This window comes from Melozone crissalis, unplaced genomic scaffold (genome assembly GCF_028551555.1).
Source record: "Melozone crissalis strain CALT ecotype California unplaced genomic scaffold, PUWL_Pcris_2 ptg000120l_1, whole genome shotgun sequence".
Taxonomy (NCBI): Eukaryota; Metazoa; Chordata; class Aves; order Passeriformes; family Passerellidae; genus Melozone; species Melozone crissalis.
The window spans coordinates 2,198,778-2,222,009 of NW_026535896.1; the positions used below are offsets into that span (position 1 = coordinate 2,198,778).

The following is a 23,232-nucleotide window of genomic DNA, read 5'->3' on the forward strand; positions in this document are numbered from 1 at the left end:
GAAATAAGGACTCCCCAGCTAACACAGAAAGGACAAAAGGGCATAAACCAAGAAAAACTCAAGTGAAAAGCTTGGAAAGTTTCACCCATGGGGTGTCCCACCTACCCCACTCACTCCCCAAGGTCCAGTCTTTAATTTTTTTTAGCTAATGCATCATTAAATAACAGGAAACCTTAGTTCTGAGCAAGTAGATGCCCAAATTGGTTGGGCAGGTCTTCTCTTCATCTTCTCTGAAGTCCAACCTTTCCTTCTCTTCATCTCGTCTGGCGTATGTTCATTTCTGCTCTCTTCACCTTCTCTTCATCTTCTCCCTTCATTTTCCTCATCTGTTCTTTGTTCATCATCTCTCTTCATCACCATCACCTTCTCTATTCTTCTCTTCATTTTCATCATCTATCTTCATCTTCTCTCTTCCCATTTTGTCTCAATCTGTCTTCTCATCTCCACCTTTCCACATATCCCCTCTCTCCCTTCCCCAGCTGCTCAGGAGCTGACCCAGGCCATGCCCCACAGTGGGTGATCATCATTCTGGTGGCCAACTGGAAGGACCTTCTTGCAAGAACCTCTTGTGTTTCCCCACAGCTCAATAAAGGCCTCTAGAAATTACCAATTAAGTCCACAATTAATGCATGGCCTAGAAGGGCAGGGCCACTCTGGGGCTTGTCCTTACCATCAGGGTTTGTCCCTGCGTTGCCCCCCTGCTGCTGCAGGACGCCGGCGGCGATGGAGTTGGGCCAGAACCGCTGCGTGGGCCGGTGCTGGGATTTGATTTTCTTGGCTTTGGGGGCTGGGTCCGGGTTGCTGGCGTCCAGCATGGGCTGCAGGATGCGCCGCCGGGCGTTAATGAACCTTCCATGGGAAAGAGAGAGCACTGCAGTGAGTGAGAGCTGTTGCACCAGCACCAAGTCAACACAACGCTATGGCAAATCAATGGGTTGCAATATAATAATAACAAGACAATACTTTAAGAAAGCAGCTTCATGGCTCAAAAAGCTGGGGGTTTGTTTATTTGCCTATGCCACTGTCCCAGATTGCAAGGCAAGATGAATTCCATTACCGTCTGTGTGGCAGTTGTCTTTTGTCAAGTGGGCAGTTTGCCTTATCTCTCTCTTTGAGTGACCACATTCACACCTCCCTCGGGAGGGGACATTGCTGATAACAGCTATTGAATGTCCCTGCATGGCTGATAAGAGCTACAGCATCCCATTGGGAGATGTGAGCCCAAAGGGAGGAGCCAAGCATTCCTACCTGGATATAATCTGGAGATTCTGGAACACCAGCCAAGCATTCCTGCCTGGATATAATCTGGAGATTCTGGAACACCAGCATGGCTTCTCCACTGGATTCCCCAGAGGAGCAGCAGCTGCCTCTTCCCCTGGATCTTCAGAGGCAGAGACTGCACCTTTCTCCAGGATCCCTGCTCCAGCAGAACCAGCCCTGACACTGCAGGAGGGCTGAGCCACAATTCCAATGGCACTGCTGCCAACACCCTGACCCACAGGGTGTCAGGCTGGGTTCTGACTCTGTCAGGGTTGGTTTAGTTACTGCATTGCTTATTTTATCCTTTTATTTTCTTCCCTTTTAAAGAACTGTTATTTCCTGCTCCCACATTTTTTGCCTCAGAGCCCCTTAATTTAAAAGTTGTAGCAATTCAGAGGGGTGGGGAGGATTTAAATTCTCCATTTCAGGGGAGGCTCCTGCCTTCCTCAGAAGCAGACTCCTGTCTTTCCAAACCAAGACAGTCACATTATGGCTCTGCATTAGTTTTTCCTGCTGAGTTGGGAGAATGCTGCACGTTGGATTTGCCAGGAGAGGGCACTGAGACCTTGCAAACCAGTCCTGACACTAAACACCACTGAGCTGATCTCCCAGAAATCCCAGAGTCACAAAATCACAGAATAGGCTGAGTTGGAAGGACTCACCAGGATCATTGAGTCCAACTCCCGGCCCTGTGCAGGACACGCCAAGAATCAGCCTTAACCACCCAAGTTACTCCCCAAAAAAGCATTATACAGCACCAAAAGAGGGTGGAAAATGTCCTAAAGCCAGCAAAATGACTGAGTGGGACACCAGTATCTGCTCACCAGTTGTTGACTTGCAAGAGGGTCAGGTTGGTTTGGGCAGCAATTTGCCTCTTCTCATCCTCTGTGGGGTAGGGGTGCTGGAAAAAAAGAGAGATGGGGTAGCCAGACTGCATCCCTGCATGCAAAATGTCATCCCTGAGTGAAAAATAATGAAAACCTGCCTTTTTTTTTCTTTCCCACCCTAAATTTTGTCCTTCTTGCATTTGCTGAATGCAAGATTGAAGGGTGGCATTCAAGAGCATCAAGATTTCCTTGGGTGCACTTAGGGCTTTTCCAAGGCTTTCCATCAAATGCTTTCCTTGAAGGAAAATATTCTTGGGGCTTTTTAAACTCTAGCAATTTTCCGGTGATGGTTGTTGGTAAACATGAGATTTGTGCTTCAAAAGAGCTTTTTGCTGCTTTATTGTCAGAGACATCAATGAAACACCCTGAAACATCTGCACTGGGAAACAGCAGCATTGAAAGCTTCAGCAACCTCCTTCCAAATGTGCTAAAATGCTCTTTTCCAGCCCCAGAAATGAAATTATTATCAAAGCCATGTTTTGGAGCCCCAAGCCAGTGACAATTACCATTACTTCTTTTTCAGCTGTTAGCCCCCAAAATTGTGATTTCCTTGGCAATACCACCCAAAGTCAATGCACACTGAAGATTCACTTCCTGCTTGGGCCTCAGTGGTTAAAAATCACCATTTTTGGGCAGAAATATCCCATTTTTGGTGTATTATTTCCAGCATTCTTTCCTCCTGCTGGTGCTACAAAACTTCCAGCAAAATGATGAGAATTTTTGGTTAAAAACCACATAATCTCTGACACCAGGTGGAGAAATCTCATGGGAAAGCCCAAATTTCTTCTGACCATAAGGACCAGGCTGAGACCAAAGATCCAACCATCCAGCAGAATAATTTCTTTCAATTTTTCAATTCCATTTTGGAAATCTTAAACTATGTGATTCTCCTAGCACTTGGCAGAAAATTGCTCTGCAGTTTCTGGTCTTTAACATCCTTTTTGTGCCTGCAAATCTGCAGTTGTGCCCTCCAGAAACACGGAAGATGCACGACACAGCAACATTCTTGTCCTCATTGTAATAAATCCAGAATTTTCAATTTTAAAAATAGGCTGGGAAGTTCTGCTGCTGCTGCTTCATGTCCTGGCTGATTTTTCCACAAGTTGCTTCTTGGAGCTGTTACCTTCTGCATTACTGATGCCTTGGGGATCTCCCACCACTCTATCTTCCTGGAGAGCCAGACTTTGCTACCAGTTTCAGTTTCCAAGTGATTTCTTGGCAGAATTATGCAGGAAAAAATATGGGATTTTTGGCTTTTTGCCCTTCTCCCAGCCCTGCTGATGAGAGAGAACTCTTCACGCACAAAAATATCCAGTTTGCATCTAAGCTCCCTCCATCTTCCATCTCCAATCCCCCAAATCAGGGTGAGTTTGCAATTCTGTGTTTTGACTGGCGGCTGATGTGCTACAACCCTACCTGTGAGCAGCTCTCACATTCCAGCTTGCTAGAAAAGGATATTTTGGAGCTGTTAACTGCAAAAAAATGCTCAATTATCCATCTTCAAAAACTCCCAGGAGTCCCCTTCTAGATTTGTGTGCTTCTTCTTGCCTTAAGGGAATATTTTTTCCCACCTGCAGTGACAATGGTAATTCCCAAAATACTCCCAAAATTCAAACCACTTTGCACCTCCAAGCACACATTCAGACAATTCACCACCTGGATTTGAGGATTTCTGGACTTTTTGTCCTTTTTTCCCCACGTTTCAGGGTGTTTTGGTGGCTGAGGTGCTCACCATGAGATGCTGGAAGAGCCATGAGCGCATGATGTTGGTGGCATGTTTGGGCAGGACCCCCCGCTTGTTCTTGGACTTCTTGTCCTCACCATCAAGGAGGGAGGTGAGATCCAGGTTCACCTGTCAGGGCAAAAGGAATGGGGAGAGAATTGCTTGAAAATGGTGATGGGCAACCCAAAAAATGAGCAGAACCAACTCAAAATGGGAGTGGGATAAGTGATAAAAACCTAGCACTTATAGGAGCATCCAAAACCCATTTCCTGCTCCACTAAATCTGCATAAATGCAGATTTTCTCCCAGGATCTGTATTTTTTATACCAATTTTTTTTTTGTCAATGCTTTGCAAGGGGTAATGGCACTGTTGGGGCATGTAGTGATGACACCATGACCAATTTCAATGTGTGCTTTAGGAGGAAAACACTTTTACCTGAAAAAAATATATTTAAAATACTCCAAACCTCATAAAAAGATTTTCTCAACTGAAAGTTAAAAAAAACCCTGCCACTCATCAATTCCCTTGCAAACCCATATTCCTCACCCAGCTGATTTCCACCACAAGAAGGGACATGCCCATTGAACCAAAATTTGCTTTTTTGCCCCCCAGAAATGAAAAAGAAGCATCTTGCTACAAGATGAGTTTTAATGAGGATTCAGGAACCAAACTGAAATCTAAGCACTTGAGTTAAAAAGGGATTTTTTTTTTCCCCAAGTCTTCATCAAAACACTTCTCCTGGATGAATTAAACATCAGGCCAGCAGGTCCCTGTGATTCCCCTGGGCTGCAGCTGAATAAATCATGCCAGTGGCACAGGAAGAGCATCCAAAGGTGCTTGTCCAGGCTCTCTCCCTGCCCCAATATTCCCTGTGCACATGTTTTTCCCACCACAGAGGGTTTTGCTGCAAGATTTAAACCTGCAATGGAGAGATATTATAGAAAGAGAATTTTTAAGCATTGCACAGGCAAAAAAAAAAAAACTGCCAGGGAGGTGCCACCTCTTTTCAAAATGCTGTTTATTGATTGTTTGATAAGAAGCTCCTGCAATTAAAATGGGGCATTTCAGGAATAATGGGGGTGAATTTCTGCTGCTCTGCCCCCAGGAAGCAGTGTCACAGAAATTGAAGGGATTTTTATTTTCCAAATTCCTGGGGTTGGGAAGAGCTCATGGACAAGCTGTGCTAATAATTCCAGCTCTGCTCCAAATCATTGTCTCACTGCAAGAATGCAGGGATCATTGCTTAACTCATTGCAATGTCAGGGGGGAAAAAAAAGGAATAAAACCAGAGCAAATGGCTGAAAAATATCCCCAAATACAGAAAGGAAGACCTAAAAATGAGCCTTTCCCACAAGTGCCATGATGGCTGTGCTGGACAGGCAATGCCAGTGATCCCAGATCTGTAATATATCAGCAATAATATCTATTTTTATACAGATATAGATATAGATATAGATTAAAATATATATATATATCTATATAGATATATATATTTATATATATATATATATATCAATATATATAGATAGATAGATAAATCTATTTATATATCTATATATCTACATATATATAATCTATAATCTATAATCTATATAGAGATTATATATATGATATATAATCCATATATAGATTATATATATCTATATATCTATATAGATATATATAAAAGATAGATAGATAGATAGATAGATAGATAGATAGATATCAGCAATAATAGCAATATCAGCCATGATATCTATCTATCTATCTATCTATCTATCTATCTATCTATCTATCCATCTATCCATCTATCTATCTATCTAATATCCTATCCTATCCAATATATATTTATTAATATAAAGTATAAATATGGAATATGTACAATGCACAGTATGTAACAAAGCATATAGAATAAAATACCATGTTCTATCACACATTACAAATAACAGATATTGTTACATATATATATGTATGTTTATTGTATATATATATATATGTATATTGTAAATATATTGTTATATGTTGCACTAAATAATATTATGTACATTATTATTATATGCTGTAATATTTTACAACAATAACATAAGCACTGTTATAACTTCTTAGGTCATTGCTATAATTCGTTAGGCACCCCAAAGGCACCTGGCAGATGGGTTTAATCAACGTTTCTTGCTAATTAAAAATTTAAGACACTCCAAGGATTGAATTTATGGAGAAATGGGGGGGTTCTGCCTGCTGCAGTGCCAAAGTGGAGCTGGCAAGGCCTTACCTGGGCATTGGGGATCTGCAGGGCGCCAGGGGTGATGGCCTGGGCGAGCACCTGGCCCTGCGACGTCACCATCGTCACGGGCTGGTACAAGGCTCCACCTATGGCAAAAAACACGTGTGGGGGCACCCAAACCCCCAGAGTGCCCCCTGCCCACACCTCCCCTGCCCTGCCTACCTGGCACGGCAGGCGAGCTGCTGCCAGTGCCCATGGCCAGGTTGCCAGGGGGCAGAGTGGCCGCGGGCACCACGATGCCCGCAGGGGGGTTGGAGGCCGGCGGCAGCGCTGCTGGAGAGCTCTGCAGCATCTCCTGCACAAAACAAAACACCAAACACGTCCATTGCAGCACGAAAGTTTTAAGTTTTTGTCCCCCTCTAATTTTTTTTTATTTATTTATTTGGTGGTTCAATGTGAAAAATAGCATGAAATTGTTTTCTGCAGCATCTCCTGCACAAAACAAAACACCAAACACATCCATTGCAGCATGAAAGTTTCATTTTTTTGTCCCCCCCCCCAATTTTTTTTTTTTAATTTTGGTGGTTTGACAGAGAAAAATGACAGGAAATGGGATTTTTCAGTTTGTTGCAAGTGGAAAAAAAAAAGTAAAAATAAGAGTTTACGCTCTGCAAACCCCCCTTTAGCATCTTCACCAAACTTTAGTGCAGTTACTCTTTTTCTTTGTGCAGTTACTCTTCACCATTAAAAAAATATGAAAGGGAAAACAAAGATTATGAGGGATCAAAAGGAATTTATTTTATCTTTTTCTTTCTAAACATTTCTCTTTTTTTGGTGCTTTGACTGGGACTGGATGATGCAACCTTTGCTAAAATTCAGGTGAGCACAACAGTTTACCTTGGAGTAAAATAATGAAGTTAATAATAATATAACCCTATTGATATCACTCCTTGATATCAATATCAATAGGGTTGTATTTAAGCTAATTTCTTGCAAAAATGGGCAATTTTTTGAGCCAAAAGCTGTAATTTTACTTTAAGGCCCATCTCTGGAGCAACCACCAAAAGACCCCCAAATGGGATGATTATTTGATTATTTATTTTAATATTTAAATGACTATTTGAGTATTTAATGTGACATTTTGGGAAGGGAGGAGTCCCACAATTGAGGCTGCAGGGGGAATACAGGGCAATGTACTCCAAGCTTCCACATGGGCAGGATTTTGCAAATAATGTTGATAATATTGATAAAATGATCATTTTAAAATAAACCAAAGATAACTATATCTCTCTGATTGACCCAACTGGAATGGAAATAAAACTGCACTTGTTTTTTTGTCTCTTTTCCACTGACTTTCCCATTCTGCATCATTTCCCTGGTGGCCAGCTGGTTCTCAAGTGTTGAACATAATATCAACAAAGGGGATTTTTTTCACCTTTTAATTCATTTTTCCTATGTTTTCATGCATTTCTTCAGGAATCCTATCATTTGGGTTAAGGAAAGAGAACTTTCCTGGATTAGTGATGTGCAATGACACTGGAAAAGCCAACCAAGGAAATGTGATCAGGGTGGGGAAAGCTGCATCTCCCTTTCTCCAGGTGATGGAACTCCAGAGATGGACTCTGAATGCACCAATGTCACACCAGCCCTGGCTGTGCTGCCCCGTGGGGATTTGGGGTGCTCTGTGTCCCCTTCAATGCATTTCCCATTGCTGAGGGCGGGGGGACCTGATGTCTGTTCCTTTTTTCCCCTTCTCCCCATCACATTATGTAACTTTTCCCCCACCAATCACCACTGCTTTGCCTGTGCCATCATTCTCAATAAATGTCAGGCTTTTGCTTTTAAAACCCCCTCATGGCACTTTCCCCTCCTGTGATGCCAGTTCCAAAATGTTGGACCCAATTCCTCTGCCACAAGTTACTCCTGTTATTTTTCTTATCTGCAAATTTTGCTGCAATTGCTGTGAATTTTTCATTCGATCCCCAGACATTCCTTTCCACAGCTGAATTAATTTTAAAAATGCAAATATGACTGTCAAATACTTGTACTTTTTTTTTTTTAGGATTCCTTCCCCACCTCCAGTCTTCTGGGGGATGTAGTTTTCAGTTTGAGAAATGAATATATCTCAGGATATAGAGAGCAAAAATCAGTTTCTTCTGCACACTCTTGGATTTGGCCCTGGCAAAGGATCCAGCTGACAAACACAGTGGAAATATTCATAAAAAAGCAAAAGTGGCCCAGGAGAACACCAAAAAGCAGCTGGACATGGCCAGGTGCAACCAGAAGTTTGGAGCAGCTTGAAGACCTCTAGCTTTCCTCCCCTGCCTTGTTCTTCCAGGATTCTTCCTAAAGAAGGACATCCAGAACAACATTTTTGGAAGTGTGTTGTGTAAAAGCAATCAGAAAATGGGAATAAGAAACTGCTGTTTCCAGATAGAATGGTCAAAGCCATTTTCAACAGTATTTTGTGATGATAAAAATTGCCATTGTTTTTGTGAGGTAGAGGACAACTCTCCCAAAACACCATCTCACTGGTGTCCAAAAGGGCAGAATATTGGTAATTATTAGAAACAGCCATTAAAGGAATTGATGGTCTTTCTGCAACAGAACTGTGAAACCAAAGTGACCCAATGGAAATGGAAGCTCCACCTTCAAATAAATATAGAGAGATATCTCCAAGAAGATTTAAAAAAATATATTTTGCATACCAATTGCCTCAGATTGCAAATGTCAGCCAAATTCTGTTAGGCTGTTCTGTTCTGCAGTGGAAAATATCTTATATATTTTATATTTTGAGACTCAAGGAAGTTCATGGAATCACAGAATGGTTTGGGTTGGAAGGGACCTTAAAGCTCATCTTGTTCCACTCCTGCCATGGCAGGGACACCTTCCACTGTCCCAGGCTGCTCCCAGCCCTGTCCAGCCTGGCCTTGGACATTCCAGGGGTCCAGGGGCAGCCACAGCTGCTCCGGGCACCCTGTGCTGGTGCTGCACCACCCTCGAGTTGAAATGCTTTTGGCAATTTTGAAATCTGAGTGTGGAAACAAATGTATCACTAGGTGTCTCTGCAGACCCACATCTTGGCACTGATCAACAGCAAAACAAGATTTCTCCCAATTAAAAGTCACGTCAATGAAGAAAAAGATGTGGGACATGACACAAAAAAATCCTTACTTTCAATAAGGAAAATGTCCAAGTACTAAACTGTAAGAAAGTGCTAAAATTCAGTGCTACTTGAGCTGCTGTCCTTGCCCTTGTGCTTTGTGACACAGATAAATCAGTTTTGGGTGGTACACCATGTGTCAAAATCTGTCTCATCCTAACTCTGAAAATCACTTGTGCTGAGGGAAGTTGGGATTAGTTGGAGGAAAAAAAAGAAACCCATGGGTTTGCCAAGAAAGAGGTGGCCAAACTCAAAGCCATGTGTGATAGTTTGGACTTTGTGAATGGATGGGTGCATGAAGATGAGGAAAAAGTTGGCTTTAAATAAAGAGGAATGCAGGGCTGATCACAGAGCAAACTTGGATAAATTAATATGTATCAAGAGAAGCACTGCATTGAGTCCCACCAAACCAACTGTCCACCAGCAGCTTGGGCCAGTGGAAGGTCCCTGCCCATGGCAGGGTGTTGGAACAAGATGAGCTTTAAGGTCCCTTCCAACCCACACCATCCTCTGATTCTGTGGAGAACTAATGTGAGAAGAAGAAATGCTGTCCTGAAAATGCCCATTCAAACTCTGCCAATCTGAAACAAGAGCTGAAAAAACCAAAATTTGATTCCATTTAAATGTCCCTGGCAGTGCTGTGTTCCCAATGTGATTGGTTTTGCACATGTTTTTTTCTTGCAAGTTGAGAAGGAGGACCCCTTTGATGTCAAAGGAAAGTTGAAATTAAACATTGATTTAAATTGGTTTCCCCCTCTTCCATGAAAGAAGGACCTCCCCTCTCCCATCCTGGTCAGAAACAGCTCAAAAATACTCATTAAATAAAGGGAGGGGGCTAAAAAGGGCCCAATGAGGACTTGAGGTAGAAGAATGAAGCCAAGCAAAAAGCAACCAACAAAAATAGAAGAGGAATTGATTGCTTGGTGGACTTGCAGGCCAAAGAGGAAATGACTCAATCACAAGACAAAGCAAAGCACAAAATGAGGAAGCAATGGAGAAAAGAGGACACAAAAATCTTTGTAAGGTTATGAAAGTTCAGGGAAGACTCATCACATGGGAAAGCCCCAGATTGTCACCCAAACTTGGCCAAAACCAGGAATCATCTCTGGACCTGGCAACACAAGAAGATTTCAGCAACAGCCAAAACACTTTGTCTGGGTGTTCTCTCATCTCCCCATCATCTCAGTCATTTTGCATCTCCAAAAATTCTTGCATTTTCCATCTCAGAGAGCAGAAATAGCAGCAGGCAAAGGACCATCCTTTTTGGATGCACCAGGGAAATCCAACAGATTGTCCTGAGATGACATTTTCACAGGTCCAGGCATTGTTTCCTCAGTTTTGGTTGATATCCTTGTTATTGTGTGCCCATAATTTTTTAAACATGCCTTGTGGTAAAAAACCTAGCCAAAACCTGAAATATTTCACTTTCATGACAAACTTGGTGTATCTCAACACCAAATGATTGATGTTCTTTCCAAATCCTAAGAAAACCTATTTTCTGGGACACCTCCTTCATTGATACTAATTACATTTCATTATTTAGATTTTTTTAAAATCCTGAATTAATGGCCTATGCACGTCCCCTCAGCATGAAACCAACAGGCTGAAAATTAGAGAAATGATCCCACTTGCCATTTTTTAAACACCAATCTCATGATTTTTCAGCTCTCTGGAGCATCCTTACTCTCTAAAACTCAGCTGATGGATATGGAGCATTTCTACCTTTCTTTATCTGTGCAAACTCAAGTAGACTCAAAGAGTTGAAGCACTCAAGCACTTGGCATGGCGTAGTTGGAAAATATTTGTGTTGTCACTGGTCTGTCATCGTTATCCCATGACCAGATGAGATGGTGGTTCTATCATGGGCCATCACTGTGAATATTTCAGCTCCACCTTCTGAAAATCCCTCAGGGGCTGAGCCAACGTTTCCCCTCCAGTTGGGTCTTTCCTGGGTGTGTTCCCGTTTATTTCACAACTGCCTCCAAATCCTCCAAACTTGAATTCCTCAACTTTCAAGCCTGGCCCAGAAGGGAAATGGCAGCAGCTCTGGGTTTCCAGGAATCAGAAGCTCTTGGTACCTCTCCATGGGCCTGATTATTTTCCAAAGACTTGTGCTAATTTTCTGATATGATCCCCACCTCTTTGTGAGACACTAAATCCTCATTACTTTTCCTGACCGATGCATTCTAATTAGATCAACACTTAAAAAAAAAAAAAAAAAAGGAAGGAGGAAGGGGGGGGAAAAAATTCACAATAGCCACAGGACGGCTTTCCATCTCATTAACTCCCTCACTTATTATTTTCATGAAAATTACTGATAAAAAACGTGCATCTCCATTTGCTGGGACCGGGAGCTTTGTCGGCTCATATCTAACATCTCTCTCATCACCCGGGATGTGAGCTGTTGCCATGGCAATGCACAATAATAGAAACTAATAAATTACAAACGAGATGCTCGTTGAGCAATTATTGTTCTCTTTTATGCAAGTGTCTTGCTAATTTTGATCATAAGGAATGCTTCCATAAAGCAGCCAAGGGATAATAAGTCTATTTCTAGAGATTATTAGAATATAGAGTGAGGATGGGGTTTCTTAGATCAATGATTAAGTGGTTTGCTGCTTTCAGGGAACCTAAATAAGAAACTGAACTTTTCTGGGGGGCTTTTCCCTCATCGTGTTGGGAGCTTCAAACTCTGCAGCACCTGGAGCTGAGCTGCTAAAAATGATTTTTTTTTTTCCTTTCCACCACCTTAAAAATGCCCCAAAAGCCTGGAGAAGGCCCCAGCACCTCCCTCCTTTTTAGGGAGAGCTCCAGGAGCTGCCTAGGTTATTTTGGGTTCACTGCAGTTATTTCTGGTGGGACTGTGCAACCCTAAATTCCATTTTTCTACCCCAAAAACCAAGAGCCTGAGAGAGGGAAATGCCGTAGGGGAACACAATCTAGCATCAAGTTTTTTGGGATGCAAGCAGCCAAGATGTGTTCCCTGCACTGCAGATGCACATGAAAACCTCAACCATGGGCAGCTTCTCTGAATATTGAGTTACAGTCCCTTATTTTGCCCCCAAAGACACCAAGGTTCAACTCCTTTTGGCTACTTCAGGTGATATTTCTGCAGTTCTCGGTCATTTCCTTGTACTCTTCCACTATCCTTGTCTTCTTTTCCCAGCTAAAATCCAAATTATGCAAAAGAAGAAGCAAAGGGAATGTTGATCTTGCTGGGGGAGAACTGCAAGATCTGCTGGGACACAAAAAGGAGCAGCAAAGCCAGAAGGAGTTACCTGAGACCCAAAAATCCTTTGAGCTGCCTTAAAACAAAAAGTGAGAGAGAAACAGTAGAGAAAATCCTGATGTTTTCTCCTTCCTGCCAACAACTAGGATTTTTTTCATTAAAAAATGCAACTTTCTTGTTTAGATTCCCACACACTTGCACAGCTCCCTTGCCCTCACATTTAATTGCTGCAACATTAGAGTTCAGGAGTCTCTTGCAGAGCCACAATCATTGGGGTTGCAGCTCTGCCAACACATGCAAAAAAGGACTTAAAAAAATTCAAAAAAAAGGGGAAAAAAGTCACCACAACATCATTTATTGCACTCTATGAGCAAAGCACACGATTATTTTTTAATTCTTGGGGATGGACTGATGACTTTTCAGGAGGCCACAGCTCCTGTAGAGCAAGTCTGAAACCTTGTTGGCAACTCCTGTTGGCCCAAGTAGAACACTGGTTATTGGAGAGGAATTTTAAGGCATTACCTGGGGGTGGAGGCTGATGGAGGAGGGGTTGGGGGAGTAGGGCCCCCCCAGGTCGTTCCTGAGTAGGTTGTCACTGTGCATCTTGGTTTTGAGGCAGGTGATGTAGCGGTTGCAGAAGTCCTTGCACAACTCATTGACCTTCTCCAGCTCCAGGAGGTGGATGCGCAGCACCTGGATGGCCTTCACCATCTGCACAAGGGCACAGAGTTAAAATCAAGATTCTCCCCCAAAATCTAACGGAGAACTGATCCCCTACAGCAGAATGAAATTCATTTCCTTTCTCAACACGCACAAGAAATGAATATCCTTGCCCAAAACCCATCCCAGAGCCCATCCCTCTGCATATCTGCATTCCTTTTCCTTGCCCATCAATCAGATGAGATCCAAGAGGAAAAAATTCACCAAATTCACCATTGCCTTCATGGGAATTGCTCCCCATGCCCCAAAAAAAGAGCACAAGCCAATCTCCTCGTTGTTGAAAAGTGTTTGGTTATTCTCTGGAGGCCACTTCTTCTAACAAGATTACGGGGCTGCAGCTCAGCCGTGAGCTGTTGCTGGTGCAAAGCCTGGGCCTCATTAAAACGTACCCCATAAACCTTAAAAAATTTACACATAAAACATTCCTCTCGTCGAGCTGAAACCTTAAGTTTTACAGCCGCTGTTTGAAATCTTGCATAATATATAAAATTTCAGCTATTCACTCCGGGGCAATAAATCCGGTTTTATGTAACAAAGCGTCTTTGCATTTCAAAGAGTGTTTTTAACTTGCAAATTTTAGTGGTCATCTTTACAAACTGCAAGTTGCCGTGGTTGGGAAACATCCTGAAAAATCCAGGGCCAAACTCCAGTGGCAGCTCCACGACAGAGAAAGTGAATTTTTGGTTCGTGAACAGCAGGGATGATGGGTTGAGGCTGGAAAAATCTTTTATTTAGCTTCTTTTTTTGCTTTTTTCTTTTTTTTTTTCTTCTTTTTTTCCCCTCCTCAGCAGTTGACACAGGCACAGCACAAGGTGGAGGTGTCGTGCCCAGGATTTCCGCACCCTCCCAGGGCTCACCGGCCATGAAAGTCAATATTCAAGGGCAAAGGCAAGAAGACCTGACACATATATGTAAAAAAATAAATCTCTCAATTATCTCAGCTCATTTGCTTAGGGTCTCATTTTATGTCCCTGCTCCGCTGCGTCGTATATCTGTCCGGATAAAGAGTTACAGTCCGACGGCGTACGTGCGCGGGGTTGTAAAAAATACAGATGCTGAATTAATTGACTGTGTGGCACTCGGCAGCTGATTGAGTTGATAATGGTGAGATCTGACCTTTTTCTAATTTCTAATTATGTGCATCTTGGCAGCGAGGAATACATGACTCTTATTCTAATGATAGCTAATGCCACTGGCCTTTTCAGCCCTGCTGTGCCATCACCAGTTTCTGGCAAATGGGTGGCGTTAATAAAAAAGAAAAAACAAAATCCGAAAAATAACAACAACCAAAATAAGGACAATGTAAATAGAGGAAAAGTGACAGCTCAAGAGCAGGCTGAAATGTTGAGTTTTGAGCACTGCAAGTGTTTTTAACCCAAAATTCCCTCCCAACAAGAGGAATGTGCTTCTCCAGCATCATATCAACCATCTTCTCTGTCTTGATGCAGGTTACCCACACTGAGGTGCATGGTTCCTCCTTTTTTGGTGAATTTCTGGTCATTGGATAGAAAATATACATCCAGCTATGTACTAGAACCAGGCAAACCCAGATAAACAGAGATACAGACACATAGAAAGACATAGCAACAGATATAGAAATATATGAACATGAATGTATCAAGTCTGTAAGGTCATACATGGCATCAGTGGGATCAATCCAACTGCCCATGGTCACCCTGGCAGCAAGAGTTGCTTCAGATTATGCCTAAAAATGATAGGTGTGATGTGGGTTTATTTTTTTTTTTTAGAAACCACACAAAACCTGAAAATAGCCAGTGTGGATACATTTCCTGCCCTGACTATTTGCTGCTGATGTTTCATCTTGATATGCACAGAAATAGGTTTTCCTTTCCCAAAATTTTAGATTCTTTTTCCTTCATCTGGCTCCATTTCTATCCTCCTGATAGATCCTTACACCCATTTTTACGCAATTTAATGCAATGGAGGTTTGTTGGTGCACCTCAGCAGTAGTTAAGTCCAAAAACTGAAATAATCCCAAACATTGGTTGGGTTATTGGGTTTTTGTGGCTTTGTTTTTTGGGGGTTTTTTTGATTGCTTGTCCCAGAGCAATTTCTGTTCTTGACTACAAGTCACTGCAAAATGAGTTTAGCAATATGCAAAAGGGGGCCTACAATTTTTTTGGAGGGCATGCTGCAGACTCTTGATTTAGGGATGCTAAAAAACTCTCTTCCACAAGCTGAAATAGGGCACTAATGTGCTTGAAATCTTCTCTTGCTTTTTTAAAAAGACAGTAGTTCTTACACCTAGATAAGTTTTGCTAGTTCTTCCCTTTGTGATATCACCATTCAAAATCCCCTCCTTGATACCTGCAATACTTGGAAAAAGGAGTCTGTGAATTGCCTGATTTTGCTTCTTTTTTGGAATGGAAATCCCTCTTCTACAAGTCCCAGGGGACACAGAACCCCTCAGGGGAGGTGTTTTGTTGTTTGCATCATCAGAGGTGCGCAGAATTCTCTCTCAGACCTTGAAAATCTGTTTGTGGAGCATCAGGATGGTGCCACAAACTTGTCCACCCACGTTTGCCATGGAGACCATGTGTGGATGCTCTTCTGGACAAAATACCAGGATTTGGGGATATTTCCTGAGGTCCACACAAGAGAAATCCAAAGCAGGGTCTTCTGAGGCACCATCCAGCAGCAATGGATGCAGTAGGAAATCTGAGTTGGTGTGGCAGGGGATCCACCAAAGCCAGTCCAAGTGTTCCAAACTGCTGTGATCCATGACCTTTTCCATAACTTTTTCCATAAAGTTATCACTCTGCCCTGCTCCTAGGACACGAGCTGGCCATGACACTTCACACCAGATGGTGCAAGACAAGCACACTGACACTACTGCACGTTGCACTGAGGAGCAGTAATTCCTACAGAGACTGCAACTTTTGGGGCACAAACCAGCCAGTGACCTCAGCTGTTCTCAGGAACCTCGTTGACCCCATAGAGGTTGTGGGGGATAAAAGGGGGCAGGGGCGTTGTTCTTACAGGGTATCTTCTGGAAAATGTCTCAGAGAAGGTCCTGGAGAAGGTCTCAAAAGGTCTGTGGAAAACCTTGCCAAGATGGCCAGCACTACAGAGCCCAGAGACATGGCGGTAGATCTTCCTTTGTTCCTCACCCCCTAACTTTTCAACACCCCCCAAAATCATCTGCCAAGCCCCAGCTGCCTATACCAGGTTGTCCAGCTCGGGGTCGTCGCTGAAGAAGGGCTTGTGTTCCTGCTCCTGCTGGTGGACAAAGTTCTCGATGTCGACATCGAAGCTGGCCGAGGTGATGCACTCCGAGCCCTGCGTGGCCTGCTCACACTTCTCAAAGAGCAGCGTCAGCAGCGGGAACAGAGGGTGCCTGCAGAGGAAAAAAGGACAGCACCCATGACTCCCACTGTTTTGGGTCCCATGTCCACCTTTACCCATCCATCCATCCATCCATCCATCCATCCATCCATCCATCATCCATCCATCCATCATCCATCCATCCATCCATCCATCCCTCCATCCATCCATCATCCATCCATCCATCCATCCATCCATCATCCATCCATCCATCCATCCATCCATCCATCCATCATCCATCCATCCATCCATCATCCATCCATCCATCCATCCATCCATCCATCATCCATCCATCCATCCATCCATCCATCCATCCATCCGTTCCCTCCCAGTCTGTAAGAACCTGGTGGTGCAAACCTCACTCCAAAGTCACACTGGAAGTGCTCCCTCTAGATCTCTTTCAACAACAACAACAAAAAAGCTCAAATATTGTAAAATTCACTATCTCCTCCATCAGGCTTGTTCCAATGTCTTGGTGTTTTCCATCATTGCACCAAAGTCAGCATTTCCAAAATAGGCAAAAGGGTTAAGTCTTGGACATAGCCAAGATGTCCTGGAGCCATCTGCTGTCCAAGTGGCTTTTCCTTTCAAGGATGGACATCAGCACCTGCTCATGGATGGTAATATTTCACCTCAAAATGTCTTTTTGGTTGGAATTGATGGATGGGGACTTCTATCTGCTTGCAGAATCCTATGGATCAACCTTGTTATGGGCCCTTTGCACCTCTGGCAAGTCCACAAAGATGGGTCAAATCCCACTTCTTTCTTACCATGAGATGATTTTGAAAACAAAGATTTATAGTTCTCCTTGAAACCCAAATCTCTCCAATGATGATGCAATATAAAATGCAAACACACAAACAGCACCAAAGCTCGTGGACAATTCAGGGATGAAGACCACAGCTCAGAGCAAGCCTCAATGAGCCCCTCCAGCTGTGCAAATTCAAATCAAAAATGTTTTATGGAGTCTTTCCAGGCAGAAATGCAAAATGCTCCTGCAGGAATGGCCTCCCACAGCACTCCAGTTACCCGAGCACAATGGGATTGGCTCCACCATTTTATCTCCAAAAGATGGCCCAAAAGATGATTATGAATCACCTCCTGACAGCCTCTTTGAGCCGGAGTCAGGCGAAGGGGTTAAACCCCTTGGCTAAGTCTTCATTTGCAGCCGCTAATACCACAGCATATTATAGTTTAATCTGTCCTGATCCTGGTTTAATGCAAGATTCACCGAGGCTGGAGCAGAGAGTGGCGAGGGGGGGAAATCATTTCATAATTTCAGTCGCCCCGCTGGAGCTTAGCCAAGGGATATGAAAGGCAAATTCCAGGCGGAAAGTTGAATTATTGGGACTTATGAACGGTGCCACCGCAGCAGGTGCCTGCTGCCATTTCCAGAGCTGCTCCAACAATTAGGAGCCGAGGTATGGAATTACCCCAAGGATGGGGGTGTGGGGAGGGAAAAGGGGGTTAAAGCCCCTGAGATATTTGAGCCCCTTTTCTTTGAGGGGTTGCATTAAGGCCAGCATCACCCCGTGCTCCTCAGTATTGACAATGGGGAAAATGCTGCTCTGGGTCCCCAGGAAAGGTTTGGGGCTGGCAGAGAGTAGGAGGAGGAAGAAACCTGGCTGAGGGGACAATGGTTTGCTTTTCAGCTGAAAATAAAGTGGAATAAAACATTTAAAACCTAAGATAAAATAGAAAAACCAAAGCGGAATCCAATTCGATCAAATCCACCAAAATAAAATTAAATGGAACAAAACAATTAAATAAACACCAAATAAGATAAAATAACATTAGGCAAACAAAAAAACCCCCCAAATTTAAAATATCTATATTTTTTAAAATGACAAAAGCAAACACAAGGGGAAATCAGGGGGCCAAGACCCCCAGGGATGGGTTAAAGAAGGGCACCAAGGAGGGCAGTCTCAAGGAGTGCTGGAATTTGGGGGTTTGCCATGAGCTTTATGCCAAATTATTGTGGAATTTTTTTGGTTTTTTTTTCATTTTTGCACGGAAAAAACCAACCCAAACCACGTTTTCCTTATTTCCAGCCTTTCCATGCTCACACCATGCAAAGGAACAGACGGCCCACCACAGCAGGTGGAGGTTGTGGCATAAAAATTAAGAGCTGGAGCCCCTTTTTGCCATGAAATTTGCAGTGGGGGGAATAGATGGATATCCAGGCTGCACAGGGGAATCAGGAGGATTTTCCCCACTGTGGGTTTTACAGAGGTGGAAAACCACCCCTATGGCACAAAGGAGAGTTTTGGGGTAGAAAAATCTGCTTTTAGTGATTTAGTTTTGGAAAAAAAAAAAACTTGGTTTGTTTAGTTGGGTTTTTTTTCTGCCAGGGAATCCTCCAAATGAAAGGGCTGAACCAGCCCTGACATTTTCCTGCAGGAGAGAGGTCGTTTGCAGCCACTAATAAAAAGGATTCGACACGGGCTAATAAAGAGGAATGAATTCCTCTAATGGCCTAATTTCCCACCTTCAGCCGAGCCAGCAGCACAGCGGGCATGTCACAACTGGAATTTTATTTTTTTTCACCCCTTTTCCCCTAAAAAAACCTCTAACAGCCCAAAACAAAACAAAACAAAAAAGCCAAATCCCCACAAAAAGCCCCCACCAAACTTAATGCAAAGAAATTCACTTGGAAAAACCCAATTTGTGGTGCTTGGGTGGTTTAAGCATCATTTCCCTTCAGGAGCATCATCTTCTCTGGTCCAAAATCCATTGGGAAGTCCCAGCCCCAATGTTGCATAAAGTCAAGAAAACACTTTAGCTGGGAGAAAATTGCAGCTGAGCAGTGGCACTGCTGGACCAGTCCCTGCCAAGCTGCTCCCACACCAACAAGGGTGGGGAAGGATTTATTTTTTTCCCCTTTTTTCTATTTTTTTAACGGGTGATAAACCTCCTGCTAGGGCGTAAAACCCGGCAGGGTGACTTGTCCATGGGTTTTTTATATTTCCCATCACATTTTCCCAGCAATTTCCCTCCAGCTTGATCGACTGATGCTTACAGCCAATGCATTCTGCCTTGGTGCAATTATTGAAAATTAACAAAAAATCCATTGGTTTGGGTGGAGGGAAATGGAACTAGGAGGGCTAAGAAAAATCTTTGTGTGCTTTTGATACCTAATGACACACACACCATCTATTTGAACCACTGGATAGGGAGATATTCCGCAAAAAAAGATTAATTTTATGCATATATATAATGTATTGCATAAATATATAGTAGGATATATTTGTTTTATATAAAAATATATTTGTGGGGTTATTTCAGTCAGTACCCAAAATTAAGCATCCAGGTTTGGGCAATAAGTGCACACATGGAGCTGGACAACAATTTCCCCCCAGTTTTCTGGGGGCAATACCTCCCACAAGGTGTTTTTTCCATGTCTTTGACATTCCAATTAAGGCTGTGAAAACTCCAGGGTGGGGTGGGGTTTGTTTTCTTCCCTTTATGCCACAAATGCTGCAGAACTCCTCAAGGAAGGGCAAAAAAATGTAATTTTGCCCTCAAATGGCTTCTTTTGTCTTTGAGGAAATGATTTCCATCACTGGGAGACCTGCAGTAAATAATTCTTGGTGTTTTCCTGGGAAAGAGTGACTTTATTCCATACCTTCATCCACTTTTTCACACCTTTCAGCCTTGTAATATTTGATATTTGGAGGACAAATATTTTATTTCCTTCAAGTCTAACCTGCAATTTTTTGGTTCACAAGCCCCCACAGCCCTGGTCATTGATAGGTTAATCCTAAACCTTAAACTTTAATCCTAATTATATTAGAATATTGTTACTCTTGCATCATTGCTCTATGATTTGTAAATTATCACATATCACCTGTATAATTACATATTACTTATATAATTATACTGTTTACATAATTAAAACAGTACTTATAGTAGTTATACAATAATATTACTGCATATATTAAAATATTATATATTATTATGCCCAAATTGACAAAAAATGGACTGGAGGAGTCATCCATCACTGCCCACATCCTGTGCAGATGCAGGAACTGCACATTTCAGGTTAATGTGTGACTTCACTCTTTGTTCAGCCCCAAATCACAAGACTTTGCCCCGAAAAAGTAAATGTGGGGGTTTTTTTTTAATATTTTAAAGGGGCAGAGATGCTGGAGAACAACATCCACAAAGGAGCTCCATCACCACACGTTACAATCAATGGTTATTATTGCTAAAAAGGAGCTAATTGCTAATTCCCCCCTTCCTGTGTGTTAATTAATGCATTAGAAGAACAGCAGATTAATAATGCATCATAACAACGAATGCATCAAACAACTGATGCATTAATTAATGCATCGCCGAACTGATGCAACAACCCACAACAATGCAATAATTGATGCATTCCAGCAACGAAGCCATTAATTAAAAGGCATTAATGAATGCAATTATCTTGCCTCACCTGTAGACAGCCCTCTTGTCGGCCTCCAGCTGTGCCTGGGGGTCGCCGCCCGCTGACGGCACCGGCGCGTTGGCGGCTGCTGCCGGCGTGGTGAGGTGCACGGGCTGGGCTTTGGTGGGCTGCTGGGCTGTGGCTGTCATCTGGGGAGGGCAGGGGATAAAGGAGAGAGGGGGGGAAAAGAAATGTGAAATAAAATACAATAAAATGAAAGCAGGGTTTGTTGCGCTTCCCTGATGGGTTTCGCGGTGTTCTGCGCGGGATTTGGGGAGTTCGAGAAGCAGCGCTCTAGGGTTTGGTGGGCTGTGGCTGTCATCTGGGGAGGGCAGGGGATAGAGGGGAAAAAGAATGTGAAATAAAATAAAATAAAATAAAATAAAATAAAATAATAAAATAAGAACAGAGTTTGTTGTGCTTTCCTGACGGGTTTTGCAGCATTCTGGGCAGGATTTTGGGAGTTTAGGATGCAGCGCTCTAGGCTTTGCTGGGCTGTTGGGCTGTGGCTGTCATTTGAAGAGGGCAGGGGATAAAGGAGAGAGGGGAAGAAGAATGTGAAGTGAAATAAAATATAATAAAATGAAAACAGGGTTTGTTGCGCTTTCCTGATGGGTTTCATGGTGTTCCGCGCAGGATTTTGGGAGTTCAGGATGCAGCGTTCTAGGTTTTGGTGGGCTGTGGCTGTCATCTGGGGAGGGCAGGGGATAAAGGAGAGAGGGGAAAAAGAATGTGAAATAAAATAAAATAAAATAAAATAAAATAAAATAATAAAATAAAAACAGGGTTTGTTGTGCTTTCCTGATGGGTTTCGCGGAGTTCTGTGCAGGATTTTGGGAGTTTGGGATGCAGCATTCTAGGCTTTGCTGGGCTGTGGCTGTCATCTGGAGAGGGCAGGGAATACAGGAGAGAGGGGAAAAGAAATGTGAAATAAAATACAACAAAATAAAATAAATATAATAATAGGGTTTGTTGTGCTTTCCTGCCAGGTTTTGCAGTGTTCTGTGCAGAATTTGGGGAGTTCAGGATGCAGCGCTCTGGTGGGGCAGGTAAAACACACCCAGGCATTTTATCTTTGCCTGGAAAGAGAAGGTTTAGATTTTCACACATTTTCCCCAACTTTTCCCACTTTTCACCAGGGGAAATACAGGAAAAAACTCCCACCATCTTTCTTGTGTGGGGTAATTTATGTTTCACACAAGTCCCAGATTAAATCAGCGGCAGCACCGTGGTTTGCCAAGAGCCCTTTCAAGGCAGGTATTACTGTCTAGACAGAGTCATTTTCAATTTTATCCCCAAATTAGGTGAGCCTCTTCCAGCTCGCCAAGCCCAGCAATGAGTCACCTCAGAGCTGTGAGAAGACAGCCAAAAAAAATCTAATTTTTTTGGTGCCCATGCCCAAATCACCCAACTTTAGCCCCAATGGGAATGTGAAATACATCACCCTGACTACAAACATTGTGCTTGTTTTAAAAACAGCCGTGATTTTAGGTAAATATGTATCTCCTGTGAATCCCTGAGCATCCTTCCAACATCCAACACCTTCTGGAACAGGGCAACACCTATTTAGGGGCAGTTTTCACTTAAAACTTAAAGAAAAAAATCTGAATTACTCATTGTCAGACTTGAGACAGGTCCAACCTGGCCTTTGCATTATCAACACAAGATTCCATTAAAAAAAACTTCAGGGAGAATTTGAAACAACTGAGGCTCAAATGCATCAGCACCCCAAATCCAGAGGTTTCAGACTAAAATCCCAGTGAAAAACTGTTGCAAAGTGGTTGGTTTGCCTGCCTCTCTGCTGAAATTTGTGCAAAAATTAGTATTTGCCTATTTTTACCTGTAAATGTTCAGTCTTCCCTCGAGGCATAGAGCAAAAGGAAGCTCTGGTTCTTGCTAAACGTTATATATATAATTTATTATATGTAATTTTAATTTATATATAATTTTATATATATAAAATTATATCTAGTTTTATAGATAATATATAATTTTACTTATAATTTATTTATTATATAATATAGCATTGCTAAATATTATATATATAATTAATTTATTTGTCTAATACATTTATATCTTCCTGTCTGTGTTTTGATATAAATAATATTTTTATTTATTTGTCTGATATTTTTACAAATATTTCTATATATATAGAAAAATATATAAATATTATTATATAAAATAAATAATATATATATATATTTATATGTATATTTTATTTATTTGTCTAATATATCTTTAAATTTACTTGTGATTGTTAATATATAAAAATGTTCAT

General features: G+C 42.3%; 1 protein-coding gene across 3 annotated transcripts in view; it reads right to left on the bottom strand.

Moving 5' to 3' along the window:
- Window positions 1-23,232, bottom strand: part of PKNOX2 (PBX/knotted 1 homeobox 2) — a 103,911-nt gene that overhangs the window by 1,342 nt on the left and 79,337 nt on the right. For all 3 annotated transcript variants that reach the window (XM_054292921.1, XM_054292919.1, XM_054292920.1), the window contains 8 exons: window positions 20,964-21,103; window positions 16,370-16,541; window positions 12,986-13,174; window positions 6,294-6,426; window positions 6,120-6,217; window positions 3,880-3,999; window positions 2,085-2,161; window positions 671-849 (listed from right to left, as the gene is read on the bottom strand). In XM_054292921.1, the coding sequence (XP_054148896.1) occupies window positions 671-849; window positions 2,085-2,161; window positions 3,880-3,999; window positions 6,120-6,217; window positions 6,294-6,426; window positions 12,986-13,174; window positions 16,370-16,541; window positions 20,964-21,103 (1,108 nt within the window). The remainder of the gene's footprint in view (window positions 1-670; window positions 850-2,084; window positions 2,162-3,879; window positions 4,000-6,119; window positions 6,218-6,293; window positions 6,427-12,985; window positions 13,175-16,369; window positions 16,542-20,963; window positions 21,104-23,232) is intronic.